Source organism: the organism of the source record quoted next, unplaced genomic scaffold (genome assembly GCF_019419815.1).
Source record: "Pyrus x bretschneideri cultivar Hongxiangsu unplaced genomic scaffold, Pyrus_bretschneideri_v1 Contig13, whole genome shotgun sequence".
NCBI classification, from domain to species: Eukaryota; Viridiplantae; Streptophyta; class Magnoliopsida; order Rosales; family Rosaceae; genus Pyrus; species Pyrus x bretschneideri.
In genome coordinates this window covers 7,518,268-7,537,476 of record NW_025999424.1, presented here as the reverse complement: position 1 = coordinate 7,537,476, position 19,209 = coordinate 7,518,268, and the positions used below count along the sequence as shown (strand labels likewise).

Here is a 19,209-nt window from a genome sequence, read left to right as displayed (position 1 = left end):
TTCGAAATAGCTCAGTTCGGTCCGAGCTTGAACTTTTTAAGCTCACTCGAGTTAGGCTCCTATAACAATTGCAAGTAAAACAAACTAACCTGAGCTTGAAAAAATAAAAATTAACAAGTCAAACTTGAAAATTGCAATATTCAGTTTAACTAGACTCGTTTATGGTCCTATAAAAATCAATATCAGGCGTGTAGTGATTTGATTCCTTAATTTTCAGCTGTCTTTTTTGACAGCAAATAAAAAAAAAAGTCAAATATATTTAATTTAATTTTTTGAATGCATGAATCGCATTAACAACTAATAGAATACAAACTAAAACTAATTTTGACTATTTTTTTAATAGTTAATGTAACTCTAAGTCTAATAAAATAATAAAATAAATATTTGACACATCTATTGAAAAGGAAATTTTTTATTGGCACTCCAAAATTCTCATTCTTCATTCCAAATTTTCTATATTTAAAAAGAAAAATACGAGGGGTGTAGAATGAGATTTTTAGAGTGTCAATAATAATTCTCATTGTAAAAAAAAAAATTTAACACTTATATTTAATTTACCATATCAGTTATCAAATAAAATTTTGATTTACTATATTTGACATTTCCTTTAAAAATGTTATAGGGCGTCCGAGGGACAAAAAACCGAAAGCCAAGCCTTCACCACAAACGAAGTCACAAACGCCACTCTCACTCACCCTCCACCGTTGCACACGAACCCAATCATAATTCTGAAATCCAAACACAACCCAGATGTTAATTCTTCAGAGAATGGCAATGGCCACTTCTTCTTCTTCCTTCCTCTCAATCCCTCTCCTAAAGAACTCTTCTTTCCTTTCCCCAGTTAAACACTGCGCTTCGCCACTGAGCTCCGAGTTCAGGGCTCTGTCCCTCTACGGCGGCAGAAATGGAGTCTCCACCTCCTCGGCGATGGCCACGGATGCTCAGGTCTCGAACCAAGACGACAAATTGAAGGTTGCCCAGATGGAGGTAACTGATAAGCCTGAGAAAGTCGTGCTTCCAACCAACGAGTCCTCCGACAGCCTCCTCAGGATTCGACACACGGTATTTATTGAAATTTCATTGCTTTTGATTGGATTTGTGATGTGTTATGTTAAATTGAAGTAGGAGGTGCTTTCGTGGCGAAAATTTGGAATTTTTAGGTTCTTCGGAGCTTTCTGTTTTTGAAAGTTTGATGGTTTTGTTCAACTATTTTCAATTCTATGTTACTAATCGTCACCTGATTCTGTTGTGAAGAATGAGGAAGTGAGGTAGAAGAAAATGAGAAGATAACTTTTCGGTAATTTAAAATTTGGTCGAATAGGACCTGGAAAAATGGGTGTACAGCAGTAGATCAGCTGGAAGATTTTTCAATCCTGTTTTTGGGAATGTGAGAAGATACATGGGTTTCTGTATTTTGATAAAGTGTTGAGGTCGAGCTATGTTCATTTTTTGCTGAATTTCCTCGTAGTTTGGTATTAATGGCGCCTTTTCCGCTGTTATGATGATGAACAATTTATATGTGTTTGACTGCAGTGTGCACACGTGATGGCCATGGCTGTTCAAAAGCTCTTCCCGGATGCAAAAGTGACAATTGGTCCGTGGATAGAAAATGGGTTCTATTATGATTTTGATATGGAGCCTTTGACGGACAAAGAGTTGAAGAGAATCAAGAAGGAGATGGTAAGTGGAATTTCTGTATAAGTTATCATGTTTGTATCAAAGTTTTGGAACCATGAAACTATTGAAAATTATTCATGAGCATTTCTTTTGTGATTTGTAGGATCGCATCATTGGTAGAAACTTACCACTCATAAAAGAAGAAGTTTCAAGAGATGAAGCTCACAAAAGAATAACCGCTCTCAACGAACCTTACAAATTGGAAATTTTGGAAAGTATTAAAGAAGATCCCATTACCATATATCATATTGGTAAGGGTTTCACCATTTTCAGGCTCAATATAGTATGGAAGGTGATGATTTAATCTGCAGGAACTGTGCGTAAATGATTTACTTGTCAATAAAACTCAGCTATTTATTTTATATTTTTATTAGCTACACAAGTGAAATGTACAGTGTTTGTGTCGAGTCTTAAGATGGAAATTTAGAGGAAGAAAAAAGAGAGGGTGGGGGTGTGCTCAGGGAAAACAATGTTGTTGGTGCTCTATAAAAATGAGTTATTGATATGCAGATCGAAAAGGAGACTAATTTGAAGGTGGGAGGAACCTTTTGGTCAAGCTAACCAAATTATACATATGTTTATACATATGCATGCTTGTACTGGGATTTGATTGTGTTTTGAACTAGCATCCTGTCATATGAAACTCTCTTTATGTCATTATTCCTCATAGTATGCCCAATTCTTCATAGGTGATGAATGGTGGGACCTATGTGCGGGGCCCCATGTTGGAAAAACTGGAAATATTAACAGAAAAGCTGTTGAACTTGAGTCTATTGCTGGTGCCTACTGGAGAGGAGATGAAAAGAAACCGATGCTGCAGAGGATCTATGGCACTGCATGGGAGAGTGAAGATCAATTGAAGGCATATCTTCATTTCAAAGAGGAAGCTAAACGTCGAGATCACAGGCGCCTTGGTCAAGTTCTTGACCTGTTTTCTATACAGGTACTCAGAATTGCCCTGAATCTCTTTCTGCTGTTTACGCAGATTTATCAGTTAGCAATCCCATTATTTGTAATTATGAGGATTCTTGCATTGAACATTTTCATTGTTGAATTTTCACAGAATGATGCTGGTGGGGGTTTAGTGTTCTGGCATCCAAAGGGTGCTATTGTGAGGCATGTAATGGAAGATTTGTGGAAAAAGATCCACATAGAACGTGGTTACGATCTGCTGTATACTCCACATGTTGCAAAGGCGAACCTTTGGCAGATAAGTGGTCATCTGGATTACTACAAGGAGAATATGTATGATCAAATGAATGTTGAGGATGAACTTTATCAGCTTCGACCGATGAACTGCCCCTATCATATCTTGGTTTACAAAAGGAAGCCTCACTCATATCATGAATTTCCTATTCGAGTTGCTGAGTTGGGAACCGTATATAGATACGAATTATCTGGAAGCTTGCATGGTCTTTTTCGTGTAAGAGGTTTTACTCAGGTATGGTGTTCGTATTTGCAAACTGTGAGTCTATAATCCTAGGTGTATGAAGTTTTTTTTTGTTTAACCTAGGGACCTTTTGCAGGATGATGCCCACATATTTTGTCTAGAAGATCAGATCAAAGATGAAATTAGGGGTGTCCTAGATCTTACTGAAGAACTTTTGTTGCAATTCGGCTTCAACAAATATGAGGTCAATCTCTCTACGAGGCCAGAGAAAGCTGTTGGAGATGATGATATATGGGTGAAAGCAACATCTTCCCTTAGAGATGCTTTGGATGATAAAGGTTGGAGCTATCAAATTGATGAAGGTGGTGGTGCCTTTTATGGTCCAAAGATTGATCTTAAGATTGAGGATGCCCTTGGAAGGAAGTGGCAGTGCTCAACTATACAGGTTAATCCTGAACTGATGACGGGATAATTCTAATGTGTGCTTTTTTTTTAATTGGTAGTCTCTCCGTCTATCTCTGTATCACTTTGCAAAATGTTCATTGGAGATTTAAGCATCTTTTTTGAATTGAGCGAATTACATGGATTTGTTTGATGGACTAAAGCCACTTATTATTATTTTTTTACATTGTTTGATCTTTTGTATGTCCCAAATTGTACAGGTTGATTTTAACCTACCACAGCGTTTTGACATAACATATGTTGACTCAAACTCTGAAAAGAAGCGGCCTATCATGATTCATAGAGCTGTTCTTGGGTCATTGGAGCGGTTTTTTGGGGTCCTTATAGAGCATTATGCCGGGGATTTTCCATTATGGCTTTCACCAGTACAAGCTCATGTTTTACCAGTTACTGACTCTCAGGTTTGTAAAGCAGTTGCACGTTTAATGTTTCGATTAACTCAAGAACCCTCAACACACCTGCATTGGGCCTTGGTTGCCCCATGAAATTTGCATGGCTCAACTTACATTGGATTACTTTACCTTTTCAATTTTCATTGATAAAATGGGTCTAGTTTTTCATCCATCCCATGAGCGATTGTTCATACAATTACTTGTATACTTGTAATTCATTCGATATGACATCTTTTTTGCGGGTTTACCCTCCAACACTTTAGGAGTGATGGATCCTTTCAAAAGATGACAGAATTTGTGCATTGTGTGATGTGCAAGCGAACCTGCGAAGGAGCCATTCAAATTTCTGTAGACAAGCAAACCAACCTTCGATAAATGTCTTTTTTGTTTAGTTACTATTGAGTATGAGATGATTATCTTTGCCCTAAAGCAAAATTTTGATTTTTGTACAGCTTGATTACTGCAAAGAGGTAACCAACAAACTGAAAGCAAATGGTATTCGTGGTGAACTTTGCCAGGGTGAACGCCTGCCGAAACTGATTAGAAATTCAGAGATGCAGAAAATTCCATTGATGGCTGTTGTTGGTGCCAAGGAAGTTGAAACTGGCACTGTTACAGTAAGATCCAGGTTTGGTGGCGATCTTGGCACCATGCCAATTGATGATTTTGTCAGTACAATCAAGACGGCCATTGAAAGCAAAGCGTCAATTTGATGTGCTTGCAGTTGGCTAAAGCCGAAGGGTGGTCTTCCTGTCGATTTGGAAAGATGTCTAGTCACTGGGAAACACAAAAAATGAAACAGATTCGATAGCGTAAAAGCAATTTTGTTGCAGTTGTACTTTACCATAGCAGCATTGTACCAATTTATTGTTTAGTCAGTGCCAAGATTGGTCCATCACAGTAGAGGTTGAATCTGAGAGAGTTTAAAGTCGGTATCGACGCAAAATTCGTTACAGGCTGCATTTGCCACTTATATTTGTATATATTCATAGACGGAAGGCACTAATGTCAGCCAGAAGTTCATTGACACTTTACCTGCCTTGCATTTGAAATTGTATGGCTTTGATTAACCAGCAGAGAAGATCGACTCTAATTAACTGCTAACCAAACAGCAACTAATTACAGCTATTAGCAACCCAAAGCTGGCCATTATAATCCAACCACTAAGATCTAGACACCTGTCTCATTTACAAAAAGCCACTTGGCTACCCTATCTGTCATAGAGAGGGAGAGCGGGGGGGGCACACCATTGTAGCCAACTTGGCGAAGTCCAGTTTTACAACTCTCTCCAACCTCATCATTGGTGATGTGTGTTTCCAACATTATTTTCAGATGTCCAAACCCTATAGCACCAAGATGACCACTCAAAACATCGAATTTTTTCGAGTAAGCTACACTACCACATTTTTCATATCATATCAGTACCATCTTTTTAATAGAGGTAGGCCCACCAGCACATATGAGTCTCATCTCTATTATGAAGATGTGCAAATACGATATGAAAAATATGATAAGAATGACATTTTTGAATTTTACGTCTTAATATAAAACTTCCTAATTAATGTGCACTGAATGCGATAAATGCATTAGTTAATAAAGTTTATCTTAGATTAGAGGCCATAAGCTCTTCCACACACGTAAATTGTCATAAAAAGTAAGACATGCATTTTTTGACATGTGAATGGTTTAGAGGTATAAAAGCTTGTTAGCAGGTAAATTAAGGAACCATGACACCTAAAATTGAGTTAAATTAATCATCACAAAAACATGAGGACGTCAGAGATTAGTCCACATAAAAATTAGGTCAGGATTTTGTGGTTTTCAGCTCCCTTTACTACACTATAAAAATCGAACCCCTTGAGATTAACTAATCAAATCAATCTTAATTAATTCCAGTACTAATCAAGTTATCAGAAGCTAAAAATTTGTAACACAGAAGAAGTCTGACATGGGTTCGAAGTTTGTTCTTGGAGCTACATTCTTTTTGTTCTTGGTAGCACTCTTCATAAAAGCCAAAGCTGCAGATATTGATATCAAGAAGTTTGGAGCCAAGGCTGATGCAAAGACAGATGACAGCCAGGTACAATTTTCTGCGCGTTTTGGTTCCGTTTGCGTTTCTTGTCACATATCTAGCACATTTATTATATATGTTATCAGATTATGAATATGAACCGGACTTTTTAGCACATTAGTGATGTTTTGATTATGATTTTAGGCTATTAATAGTGCTTGGAAAGAAGCCTGCACATCTGCTACGCCAAGCACGGTTGTGATAGCGAAGGGAAACTACATGGTTGGTCCAGTGAAGTTTCAAGGACCCTGCAAAGCACCGGTTAGCCTTCGGGTTGAAGGAACCCTACAGGCTCCGGCAGAACCCGAAAAGCTCAAGTCACAAGATGGATGGGTTATTTTCCAAAACATTGATGGGTTATCAGTCTCAGGAGGTGGCACTTTTGATGGCCAAGGTTCAATTGCTTGGTCCAAAAATGATTGTGCCAAAACTGGCAAATGCAACTCGCTTCCTATTGTACGTTTTTTAATTTTATCTCCACATATTCTCAATGACTAACGCTATTTAGACACCCAAAATTAACACAATTGCTAACGCACTTTCTTTTTCCTTGAACGCAGAGTTTAAGATTAACTGGGCTTACCAATGCACACATTCAAGACATAACATCTACGAACAGCAAGTTGTTCCACATGAATATCTTGAACTGCAAAAACGTGACTCTTCAACATGTGACCATCAGCGCCCCTGGCGAAAGCCTAAACACCGACGGAATCCACATTGGTAGGTCAACGAACATCAACATCACCGGCGCAGAAATTCAAACTGGTGATGATTGTGTCTCCATTGGTGATGGAAGCCAGCAAATTAACATCGAGAAGGTGACGTGCGGGCCAGGCCACGGCATTAGCATTGGTAGCCTAGGCAGGTACCACGATGAGCAACCTGTAAGAGGGGTCACAGTGAGAAATTGCACCATAAAAAACACTTCCAATGGTGTTAGGGTTAAGACATGGCCTGCTTCACCTAATGGTGTGGCCTCGGATTTGCATTTCGAGGACATAATTATGGAAAACGTGACTACTTCCCCGGTCCTTATAGACCAAGAATACTGCCCGAATGGCCAATGCCAAGCGAAAATGCCGTCGCGGGTTAAAATCAGCAATGTGAGCTTCAAGAACATTAGGGGCACCTCTGCTGATCCTATTGCTGTCAAGCTTGCTTGCAGCAAAGGCATTCCATGCCAGAATGTGGAAATTAGTGACATTAATTTGACATGCAATGGGAAAAATGGCACCTGTACATCGGTATGTTCTAATGTGAACCCTACTGTGACTGGCAAAGTTATTCCACCTGCTTGTTCCGCAAAGACTTCTTAATTTTGGATCAGTTAAGGAGAGATAATTGCATCTCAAAGAGATGATTGGGGAAAAAGATAGTAGGAATAAGATGAAATAATCTGCAGGCGCCCCTTCATTTGCTTAATGGGTGGTGAACTACATATGCAGCGGTGTAGATATCGTCTTTATGTGCGTGTATATTGGTTTCATGTGTTTAGATATCATTGTATATTGTAATTGTTGAAATTTTTGGATCGCTGGGCCTGTCTCACTCTAACAACACCGATATTGTCCTCACTTATACCATCTGCCCAATCCATCAGATGTGAGGAGGTTTTACCACAAAAGACCTCGGTATTAGTAACAAAAGACCTCGGTATTAGTTACAGTGGGGTAATACCATTTAAACCCCTTGGTTTCTTTTCACCCCCCCTGCGGCGAGGGATGTGGGACTTTAACACTCCCCGGCTCCCGTTGGGCCCACTTGTTTTCAATGGAACTCAGCGGTCGTCTCTATATTAAGAGTTCAAACGTGTTTCCTTATGGGTGACAAGCTCATTGGCATATTAAGAGTTCAAACTTGTTTCCTTATGGGTGACAAGCTCATTGGCTTGCACGGGCCCGCACTCATTGGCTTCAAACTTGTTTCCTTATGGGTGACAAGCTCATTAGCTTGCACGGGCCAAGCTCATTGGCTTGCACGGGCTCGCACTCATTGGCTTCAAACTTGTTTCCTTATGGGTGACAAGCTCATTGGCTTGCACGGGCCCGCACCATGGGCTTTGATACCATGTTGAAAATTTTGGATCGCGAGGCCTGTCCCACTCTAACAACACCGATACTGTCCTCACCTTTAGCACCTGCTCAATCCGTCAGGTGTGGGGTTTTACCACAAAAAACCTCGGTATTAGTTAGAGTAGGGTAATACTATTTAAACCCCTTAATTTCTTTTCATCCCACCGATGTGGGACTTTAACAGTAATTACTATTTATGACGTTCGAGTTGTTGGAATATGATGCTTCTTTGAATATCATGCTATATAGTGTCTCATTTTGTTTCTAATAAATGTCTTTTTATTTAGTTTAATAACCAAACAAATTAACGAAGGGAGGAAACAAGAGTTACCGAAAAAAAAAAGCAAAGGAAATTTGCTTCTCTGAAAATAAGCCTTATTTCACTGATCAACTTTCTCTTTAAGAACACTATTTGAGCCATAAATAAAAACAAGGCTTGTTATGAGGCAAATCTATTTTATTTACAAAAAGTGGTACGACTCCGGTCCATCAACTTCGAAGGCTAATTTTGGGGTCCCATATTAGGGCACGGATGGCCACCTCTTATCATCCAAACCCATCAAAAGGCTCATACAAGGTTCCTTCCGAAGCGTATCTGCCATGAAAGCGACCATATCCAGGAATTTCTCTGCCCCTAAATGTCGATGAACGCGTTATCCGAGAAGCTGATGTCACCGCAGCAATCATGCTGAAATGCCATACGACACAGCTGAAGATCGGGAGGGAAAACGCACTCTGTTAATACACCACTTTTCCTCCCACGTCTCATTCTTTGACTCTCAAGATAACAAAAAACACAAGGTAAACACTAACACAAAATAGTCTATGACAACAAGGCCTTGTAAATTTAATGCACAGTAAATCACTGGGCTACCCAGAGCCACTTTGTAAAGTTGTCAAACTCAGTATAGTGTAGTCGCTGTCCCTTGCCTTCGATCGGCATCAGCGTAGGCCCGGATCTCCTTCAACACCTTCAGAGCCGCCGAGGTCTTCTCAAACCCCTCAATGGAGTCGTTAACGATCAGGGGCAATTCTGGAACAGTCTGTATTTTAGGCCCGCGAGCCATAATCAGAGACGGCATTGCCAAAGCGGCGATGGCCGAAACGGACAGCCTAGTGCTAATATTTCATTGAGATATTCCCCTAAATGAAGCCTATACACCTTAACCTAAAATCAAAATTGGCTTCTTGGTATTTTCTCAATTACTAAAATTATATTGTTGACACTTAGTACTACAATCTAATGATATTTCTATTCACTTGTAAGGGAAGAGGTTTAGCCCACCCCTCTCCCTTAGTGTCGATATTAAAAATCATATTGTTCTCAACTTAAATTCCTTTTTTTTGTACGAGGATGAAAGCATATCTTAACCCTCCGAGGGATGAAGCACTTGACATTTTAACTGAAAATTTTCTTGTTTCAGCCTCAACTGTGACATCCCGTCCCAAAAATATTGAAAACGTACGTGCGAAAAGACTGTTTTGCCCCTAGTTCGATTTTGTTACGTATTTTGGTTGTTTTTGTGTTGTGTTGGCATGTCTTTGGGCCACACACACACACACCCTCACTCTCCCTATCCCTCTGTCCTTTCCCTGTTCAGTCCCGTGTCTCTCTCTCCCTTCCCATTCACCATAAACGTACGACACACACCCAAAACCCCTCAAACCTTTACAGATCGAAGAAACTAAACCCATATCCGTGCTCGTGAGGCTCGTACGAGTCCAACCATACCATTTTCAGGTAAGAACTACAACGTTTTCACGTCGATTTGAAGTGGTCCGATTTGGGTACTATTCATGCGAACGTAATTCCTCACGTTTTTAGGAAGATGAAGCTTGTAGGTAGCTTGGTGAGGTCCCAAGGAGTCTTGGAGTGGTTCATTTGGTGAATTTGGACGTCGGGATCGTTGGATGTGGAGTTGGCCGGATTTTGGAGATTTGGACAGGTAAAATCTAGTGGTTTTCAACCCTTAAAAGTAGTATATTTATGTTCTCCTAGTCCTAATTGTCATTTTGGTGAAAAAATCGTGAAATTTGGACAAGAAATGACCGAGATATCAAGGTTTAAAGTTTTTTCCAGTTTTCCGGCGCCGGAGTCTCGCCGGAGAAGCTGACGGAATATTCCGTCAATTCTGACGGAATATTCCTGACGCCGTTAACGGAATCTGTCAAAACTGACGGAATATTCCTAACGGCGTCAATTGACGCCGTCAGCGTGCCAGGCACGTGCCTGCGCGTGGCTGGCGCGTGGGGGCGCGTGCGGCGGTGGAAAATTTTTCTAAAAATATGGGTGTGATCCTGAGGTTGTGTAGAGCACGTTGGTATATTCAATTGTCCATTTTGAGCAATGTATGAGAAGTTATTACGAAAGGAAGGTTATGTGCTTTAAAATTAACGTTTTTATAGTATTTTCGCATATAGGTGAGACGTATCCCGAGGCAGGGGGGTTACGACCCTTCCACATACCCGTGAGTGGGCTTTTGTTTTTCCGTATATACTTATATACTTATATTTCCCAGAAATTGTTAAAAAAGGGTTAATTGCTTTATGCCATGCACCATATTAGTATGGTTTATGCATTATTACGTACATTATTAGTTGCATACATGTACATATGCATATTTGGGTGCTGTGGATGCACAGGTAAGTGCCAGGTAAGTGTTATTCACGTTTATATTTAGTAGTGGTTTGAGATGCTTAGAGAGCTCATAACCTGCACCCCCGGTGTTAGTGTTCCCGCCCAGAGTAGGGCACAGTCCTTCACGTGATGTTCACCTCCCGCACCACACGCTCAGCTTGGATCCAAGTTAGGTGCACAGTCTTGTCGTACAGACTACATTAGGTGGTTCCGACTCGTAGGTGACCCGCGATTATTCGCATAGCCTTCACGTGATTGTAGCACTAGAGCCTATATATATGTTACACCCAGACCTGTCGTACAGACCACTTTAGGTGGTTCCGACTCGTGGGCAGGTTCAGTTATTGAGTTTGAGATTTGAGCTCTATATTTATATATGCAGCCGTACAGGTCACGTTAGGTGACTCCGGCCGCCAGATTATATATTGTTGATGTGATTTATACCTGAGCACTTGCATTTACGTGTGAGATTTGGTATGGCATATTCTTGAGCATGATTGGCATATTCTTGAGCATGATTGGCATATCTATGTATACGTACATATGTTTATTTTCTGGGAAGTATACAGGTTTTACGGCGAGGGGTTAGAACTTATTTTGAAATGGTTTTAGAAAAACTTTGTTTTTGCCCACTCACGCTTTTGTTTTGTGCCCCTCCAGGTTCTAGTTGCTTAGCATGTTCGGTGGTTTCCCAGAGGGCTTCCCGGCATTTCTGACAGACACTCACCAATGTAGGGTCACCTTCGGGTGCACTGTTGTCGTATCATTTTAATTTGGACTGCTGTAGACTTATCGCTCTGAACGTAGCGTCTCACTTACGCTAGCACTCATTACTTTTGTCGTTTGTATGCTAGTTTTTATTTATTCGTACTTTTACATTACTTTTTATTAGCTTCCGCACGTGCACATGGTTACGTCACCTCTGCGTGACAGCCAGCACGCCCTGATCTCGGTCGGGGTGTGTCATCAACAGTTCTTTAAAGGTGGACATTTTCTAAGCAAATTTAAGGGGTGGAATTCAACTCGGATTTTGAGGGATTTTAATTATTTTAATAAAGGTATCCAATTAAGATTTTAAGTGATTCTCTAAAATTTAACGTGTATCCAATCAGGATCTAAGGATTTTAAGAAAGTTTATAACATTTCAGGTGTGTTTAATTAGGAATTTATTTTAAAGTCTTTAAATGGTTAAGGAATTTGATGGAATTTGAGATTTATGAAGGAATTGAATCAAGATTTTACAAGAAATTTCTACATGTTAATTAAACTCCATCAAAATCTATAAATTTATAAATCCATCAAAATCTCTCGAACTCTCACCCCTAAAGTTTGAAAGCAAGAAAACTTTTTTCTTGTGAGAGGAGAAATAACGCTTACCTTGTTCTTTAAATTTTCTTTTACGGCACAATATTTATCCAGATTTCCTTATTCCATTTTAGGGCACAATTTTTTTTCTTCATAATTTCCGTTCTATACCCTTAATTCCAGTAAGTCATAACATTCCTGATTCTATAAATACAGGCATTTTTCCTTCTCCCAAATCGCCTCTTTGCATGAATGAACTCTACATTTCAAAGTTGCAACGAAGTGTGAAGTTCAGATAGCATGCAAATTGAGCGGCTCAATATCCTGTCGCTCCAACCTAATGGGTACTTCTGCATGATCTTATTATGTTCTTTAGGGTTTAGGGTTTATTTTGACTTTCACCAATATCTCGATGCAAAAAGTCAGAAGTTTTTTTCTGAAATTTGATTCCGAATGTTTTTTCCCGTCTAAAACGTTAATCCTTGTTCTAGTTATATATGATATGAAATTTATGGGATTGAAAATAATTGTTTTATTTATTTTTTAATGCAGCTGGATATTGGATATTGGCGTTCTTATTTTTAGCATCCATTGCTAAAGCCGAGGTCTTTTATGTGACAAGTTTAAGATATCGAGGAAATTCGAAGGGTGACATTATGCAGGTTGTGGCTAACGCTTGGAGAGATGCATGTGCATCACCATGGCCAGCCAAAGTTATTATTCCAAAGGGGGAATATTATTTAAGAGGAGCTATCCTTGCAAAGCTCCGATTGAGATTCAAGTTCAAGGCTATTTGCGTGCCCTTCAAGACAGCAGCCAACTCATTCAGCAGGGCACTTGGGTTCGATTTCAGCACGTTGACAGGCTCACGTTGTTTGGTGGTGGAACTTTTGATGGCCAAAATAATTGCTACAAATATAAGAAGTGCAAATCCACTAAAGCCATCGTAAGTTATTTTATAACGATCATTAGACGTTTAGGGGAAACAAATTCTGCATACATTTTTCGCACCCTGCACATCTCTTTGTTTATTTCTACTACTTGATTCTTTTTTTATTCATTCAACCTAAATGCCAAAAATAAACAGATGTGTGTATGAGGAAAACAATACATATGTGCGAAAATTACTTTTTTATATTAATTATTTTTTGTATTGTTAGTACCACAATATGCTAATCTTTTTTTGGAAAAAAAAAAGTATGCTAATCTATTTGTTTTTCTAATGTAGAATCTGATGTTTGATTTTGTCACCAATTCCATAATCAAGGGTATAAGTTCACTTGATAGAAAATATTTCCACATCAATGTTCATGAAAGTGGCAATGTCACACTACAATACTTGACCATCACAGCGCCAGAAGACAGCCACAACACGGATGGAACTCACATCGGGAGTTCATTCGGGATAACCATCAATCACACGACAATTGGAACCGGAGACGATTGTGTTTCTGTTATTGGTGGGAGCAAAAACATCATCGTGACCAACGTTATTTGTGGACCGGGGCACGGCGTAAGTATCGGAAGCCTAGGAAAGTACCCAAATGAAGAGCCTGTAACTGGAGTCGCAGTGAAGAATTGCACTCTGAAATACACACAGAATGGCGTGAGAATTAAAACATAGCCGGGCTTGTTAGTGTGATTGGAATCAATGAGTGTTTGTTGATTTAGATGGAGCTGAACAGAAAGAACAAATGATGAACAAAAGACTGGAGGAAACGAATGGTTTTAGTGTTCTTCTCTCTGCAAAAAGTTTTCAGAGGAATAATTCTTCTCTGTTCAGAAAGGAGCACTAACGTGCTTTACATTAACTGAAGGTCCTTAACTTGGGACCACATAAACCTCTACATTTCATCCTAGACACACATCTTTCTAATTTCATGGATCTAACACCACATGGCACTCATGGCCCTTTTTACAAAACTAGACATTTACACTTTGCCTCATTCTGCACAAGTGAATACACCAATTTAAACAAAACTTATTCTAAAAAACCTTTCAGCTCAAATACTTATAATTCAACACTCCCCTTTAAGTTTTGAGCTGATTTCACACCAAGCATATCTCGAAGATAGTTGAACCGATCCTTAGACAAAGGTTTTGTGAAGATATCTGCAACCTGTTTTTCAGTGGGACAGTATACCAGATCAATGATTCCTTCTTGCAGTGCATCCTTAATAAAGTGATACCTTCTATCAATGTGCTTTGTCTTCTGATGGAAAACAGAATTCTTTGTGATAGCAATGGCAGATGTGTTGTCGCAGTGAATAGGAGTAGCTACAGTTTGTAATTCTCCAAAATCTTCCAAAACAAACCTTAGCCATATTGCTTGTGTAGTTGCTTCTGATGCACTTATGTATTCAGCCTCTGCAGTTGAAAGTGCAACACAATTCTGTTTGACTGAAGCCCAGGAAAACACACCACTGCCAAATGAGAAAGCATATCCTGATGTGCTTTTGCTGTCTTCCAAAGAACCACCCCAGTCACTATCACAGAAGCCAATTAAGCAAGCTTTTCTTCCTTTCACATACTCTAATCCATAGTCCAGAGTTCCCTTGATGTATCTGAGTACTCTCTTTGCAGTTCCATAGTGTTTGTTGGTAGGACAGTGCATGTATCTGGCCAACAAACTAGCTGCATACATTATATCCGGCCTTGTAGCAGTGAGATATAGGAGACTTCCCACAATGCTCCTATACAATTCATCACTTGCAGATCCACTTCCATCATCTTTAGATAGCTTCTCAGTAGCTACCAGAGGAGTTGAGACAGTCTTTGCTTCATTTAAACCAAATTTGCTCAGTAAAGAGCTTGCATACTTCTTCTGATTAATGAAGATGCAGGAATCTGTTTGTATCACTCCCATCCCAAGGAAGTGGTGAAGGAGACCTAAATCTGTCATCTCATACTTCATTTTCATATCTTCTTTGAACTCTTCTAGCATTGATTTGCAACTACCAGTGTAGACTATATCATCTACATAGATAGACACAATTAGAATATCTTCTCCCCTTACTTTTATATACAGAGTTGGTTCACTCAAACTTTTCTTGAATCCACACTGAGAGAAATAGCTGTCAATCTCACCATACCAAGCTCTCGGAGCTTGTTTTAAACCATAGAGGGCCTTATGAAGTTTGTACACCTTTTCTTCCTTGTCTTTCACTACAAAACCTTCAGGTTGCTCAACATAGACCTCTTCTTGTAGAACTCCATTCAAGAAAGCCGATTTCACATCTAACTGATACAATTTCCAGCTCTTTTGTGCAGCCAAAGCTATTAATGTTCTAATGGTATCCAACCTAGCAACCGGTGCATAAGTCTCATTGTAGTCCAAACCAGGCTTTTGTGCATAGCCTTTTGCAACTAACCTTGCTTTATTCTTCAACACTGAGCCATCAAGATTTAACTTAGTTTTGTAGACCCATTTGACCCCTATAACAGGTTTTTCAGTTGGTCTGTCAACAAGTTTCCAGGTGCCATTCTTTTCAATCATAAACAGCTCATCCTCCATAGCTTTTAACCAAGACTCATCTTGTTTGGCATCCTCATACTTCTCTGGATCCATAATACACAGATTACATTGAGCCAATACATCATTCAGATTCCTCCATTTCAAAGGTGTATTATCAAATGCTTGATTTTGTCCTTCAATTACATTTGACATGCTTGAAGATTCACCTAAGATAGGTGACCTTGATTCAGATTCATAGTCTTCACTATTAGGAGCTCTTCTAGACTGAGATAGAATAGGTGATGTAGGGGACAACACCATTCTGTCATTACTCTCTGTGCTTATATCACTGTGCATGAAACTTCCAGTATTAAGAAATGTTGACCCTGAGTCCTCTTCCCAATTCCAGACAGCTTCTTCATCAAATACAATGTCTCTTGACAAGAACAGCTTCTTAGATAATGGATCAAATACCCTATACCCCTTTTCACAAGTTGCATATCCCACAAATACTCCTTTTAGGCTTTTTGGTTCAAGTTTATGTCTCTGTTCACTTGGAACATGAACATAACACAGAGATCCAAATACTCTCAGATGAGCTATTCCTGGCTTTCTACCAGAATAAGCTTCAAAAGGTGTAATGTTGTTTAAAGCCTTTGTGGGGCATCTATTCAGAATATATACAGATGTATGCACAGCTTCTGCCCAGAGAGAGTATGGCATCCTCTTCTCATGTAACATAGATTTCGCCATTTCAATCACTGTTCTGTTCTTTCTCTCCACTACTCCATTTTGTTGTGGAGTATATGCAAGAGTAAATTGTCTTTGTAATCCTTCTTTTTCACAAAACTGATCAAATTCTGCAGACTTGAACTCCCCTCCTCTGTCACTTCTCAATGTCTTAATCTTGAAACCACTTTGTAATTCTGCCATAGCTTTGAATTTCTTAAAGCAGTTGAACGCATCTGACTTATATCTCAAGAAATAGACCCAAACCATTCTGGTAAAATCATCTATCAGCAGCATGAAATACTTATTTCCAGCAATTGACTCAGTCTTCATAGGTCCACACAAATCGACATGAATCAATTCAAGTGGAGCAGTTGCTCTATACACTTGATTTCTAGGGAATTCTTCTCTGTGCTGTTTACCAAATTGGCATCCTTCACAGACTCCATTGTAATCTGCAAGCTGTGGCAAACCATGTACCATTTCCTTGTCTCTCAATTGTTTGAGACCACCAAAATGTAGATGTCCAAATCTCCTGTGCCAAATCTCAGTGGAGTGAGTAACACTCGCTTTCAGCACCATTTGATTCTCAGAGAACAAAGTCAGTGGATAACACCTATTCACTTTCTTTTTCACTCTCATAACCAAGCATTCTAGTGATGGACCATCATACACATTGCACATTCCACCTCCAAACACTAAGAAGTATCCATGTTCATCCATCTGACCAACACTGAGTAAGTTCTCCTTTAACCCGGGAAGATACATTACTTCTCTAACATATTTTCTCCCTTTATTTGTATCAATAACTAAAGATCCCATTCCAGCAACATTCACAAGATCTCCAGTTGGCATTTGGACTTTACCAGCTACATTGGTTCTAACCTCAACAAGCAAATCTACATTTCCTGTCATATGATTGCTACAACCACTGTCTATATACCACTCTCCATTCACCTTTGGTTCTGTGACAGTGTTGTTTGCATAAAACAGATTTCCTGTCATCTCCAGTTGACTTGCATTATTTGCCTTTTGCACTGACCTGCCTACATTACACTCCCTAGCCCAATGCCCAAATTTATCACAGTTGAAACACTTTGGTTTCCCTTTGTATCTACACTCACCAGAGTGATACTTAGAACACACTTTGCACTGAGGCTTTGCAACCTCCTGACCCACTGACTGAGATGCATTTGCACTCTGATAATTGTGCAGAGGAGATTTCTGCTGAAATTTGGGTTTTGATTCCCATTTCTTGCCTTTAAAATTCCAATTTCTCTGAGTTCTAGATGAACTCAAATGACCACCACTCTTGTTCTGCTCCTTTGGATTCACAGAGAGTGAAGAGAATGCTCTCTCATTTGCATCAACCATATGCAAATCGAACCGTTGTTCTTGACTCTTTAAGATTGCAACTACTTCCTGCAATTCTACAGTCTCTAGACACTTTGTATTTTCTATAACCAAACAGATAGAATCATAAGGTTTGCTAAGACTAATCAGGACCTTCTGCACTAGTCTCTCATTCGACAAAGATTCACCAAATGTTCTCATCTGATTGATTAGATCATTCAACCGTGTAAGATAGCTAGACAAAGACTCATCATCTCGCATCCTAGCATATTCAAATTCTCTTCTAAGATTCTGCAATTTCACAGATCGTACCTGATCACCACCATGATACTCTCCATACAACAAATCCCATGCCATCTTCGCTGACTCGGCATTGGCGATTCGAGGGAAGATTTGATCCGAGACTGCATTCTGAATGATCCCCAAAGCCTTTGCGTCTTGCATCAACACAGCTGACATTTCTTCATCTCCATCATCCTCCGACGATCCTTCAGACTTCTTCTTCTTCTTCGAATCAGACGTTTTAACTCCTTTTTTCACCAGATTCCACAACCCATGTGATTTGAAGATTGTCACCATTTTGATTCTCCAGAACTCGTAGTTCTCACCGGAGAAGATTGGAGTCCTCACTTCCGAGCCTCCAGATCCAGACATGGTTTTGATCTGAATCAACAACCTTCACAGAGTTTCAAGAGAGCTTCGATTGAGCTCGATAACTTCACAGATTTACGCCCAGATTGTTAAATCCAACTAGGCTCTGAGGCCATGTTAGTGTTACTGAAATCAATGAGTGTTTGTTGATTTAGATGGAGCTGAACAGAAAGAACAAATGATGAACAAAAGACTGGAGGAAACGAATGGTTTTAGTGTTCTTCTCTCTGCATAAAGTTTTCAGAGGAATAATTCTTCTCTGTTCAGAAAGGAGCACTAACGTGCTTTACATTAACTGAAGGTCCTTAACTTGGGACCACATAAACCTCTACATTTCATCCTAGACACACATCTTTCTAATTTCATGGATCTAACACCACATGGCACTCATGGCCCTTTTTACAAAACTAGACATTTACACTTTGCCTCATTCTGCACAAGTGAATACACCAATTTAAACAAAACTTATTCTAAAAAACCTTTCAGCTCAAATACTTATAATTCAACAGGGCTCCCCAACATTTACGACTGGCTCACATATTTACTTTCAGGATATTACCATGGTAAATGTTAGTAACCCTGTCTTCATAAACCAATATTACTGCCAATCCGGGACTTACTGTAAACAAGATGATCCATCCAAAGTCAAGATCAGCGAAATTGGCTTCACCAACATCAAGGGCTCATCTGCAACCCCAGTTGCAGTCAAGCTTTTGTGCAGCAGAAAATTACCGTGCGAGATACATGCAGTGGAAAAAAGGGAACACTTACCTCTCGATGTGCTTATGTCAAGCCCTCTATTACTCACGTGCCAGATGCTCTTGCTTGTGCTAACTGGTCCTATTCACCGACTCCAAGAACCAGAAGAAATTTCACCAACGTTCTCACTAGATAAATTGCTTGTTGGTTTTGTTGTTATGGTATCGTGTAAGACTGTAAGAGGTAGAAAATAGCTATTGTTAGGGTTTAGTTAAAGTCTGTTTTTGGTATTGATTTATGGTTACATTGGTGC

The 19,209-nt window shown here is 39.5% G+C and overlaps 2 protein-coding genes and 1 pseudogene across 2 annotated transcripts; all 3 read left to right on the top strand.

The window, feature by feature from the left end:
• Positions 1–623: 623 nt before the first annotated feature.
• Positions 624–4,955, top strand: LOC103952515 (threonine--tRNA ligase, chloroplastic/mitochondrial 2-like). Its single transcript, XM_048579227.1, has 8 exons — positions 624–1,062; positions 1,534–1,680; positions 1,781–1,928; positions 2,367–2,620; positions 2,741–3,118; positions 3,204–3,512; positions 3,730–3,930; positions 4,374–4,955. The coding sequence occupies exons 1-8, from the start codon at positions 751–753 to the stop codon at positions 4,632–4,634; spliced, it is 2,010 nt and encodes a 669-aa protein (XP_048435184.1). The 5' UTR covers positions 624–750; the 3' UTR covers positions 4,635–4,955.
• Positions 4,956–5,838: 883 nt separating this feature from the next.
• Positions 5,839–7,417, top strand: LOC125474962 (exopolygalacturonase clone GBGA483-like). The gene is made up of 3 exons (XM_048579229.1): positions 5,839–6,001; positions 6,137–6,448; positions 6,553–7,417. The coding sequence occupies exons 1-3, from the start codon at positions 5,870–5,872 to the stop codon at positions 7,309–7,311; spliced, it is 1,203 nt and encodes a 400-aa protein (XP_048435186.1). The 5' UTR covers positions 5,839–5,869; the 3' UTR covers positions 7,312–7,417.
• Positions 7,418–12,350: 4,933 nt separating this feature from the next.
• Positions 12,351–19,207, top strand: LOC125474762 (annotated as a pseudogene).
• Positions 19,208–19,209: the final 2 nt, after the last annotated feature.

What these genes read in the sequence shown, in the direction of transcription:
- LOC103952515 (XM_048579227.1), top strand. Translation starts at nt 751, where the DNA reads ATGTTAATTCTTCAGAGAATGGCAATGGCCACTTCTTCTTCTTCCTTC. An exon ending in TTGACCTGTTTTCTATACAG is followed by an intron (nt 2,621 to 2,740) that starts GTACTCAGAATT and finishes GAATTTTCACAG; the next exon opens with AATGATGCTGGTGGGGGTTT. An exon ending in TACCAGTTACTGACTCTCAG is followed by an intron (nt 3,931 to 4,373) that starts GTTTGTAAAGCA and finishes ATTTTTGTACAG; the next exon opens with CTTGATTACTGCAAAGAGGT.
- LOC125474962 (XM_048579229.1), top strand. Translation starts at nt 5,870, where the DNA reads ATGGGTTCGAAGTTTGTTCTTGGAGCTACATTCTTTTTGTTCTTGGTA. An exon ending in CAAAGACAGATGACAGCCAG is followed by an intron (nt 6,002 to 6,136) that starts GTACAATTTTCT and finishes TTATGATTTTAG; the next exon opens with GCTATTAATAGTGCTTGGAA. An exon ending in AATGCAACTCGCTTCCTATT is followed by an intron (nt 6,449 to 6,552) that starts GTACGTTTTTTA and finishes CCTTGAACGCAG; the next exon opens with AGTTTAAGATTAACTGGGCT.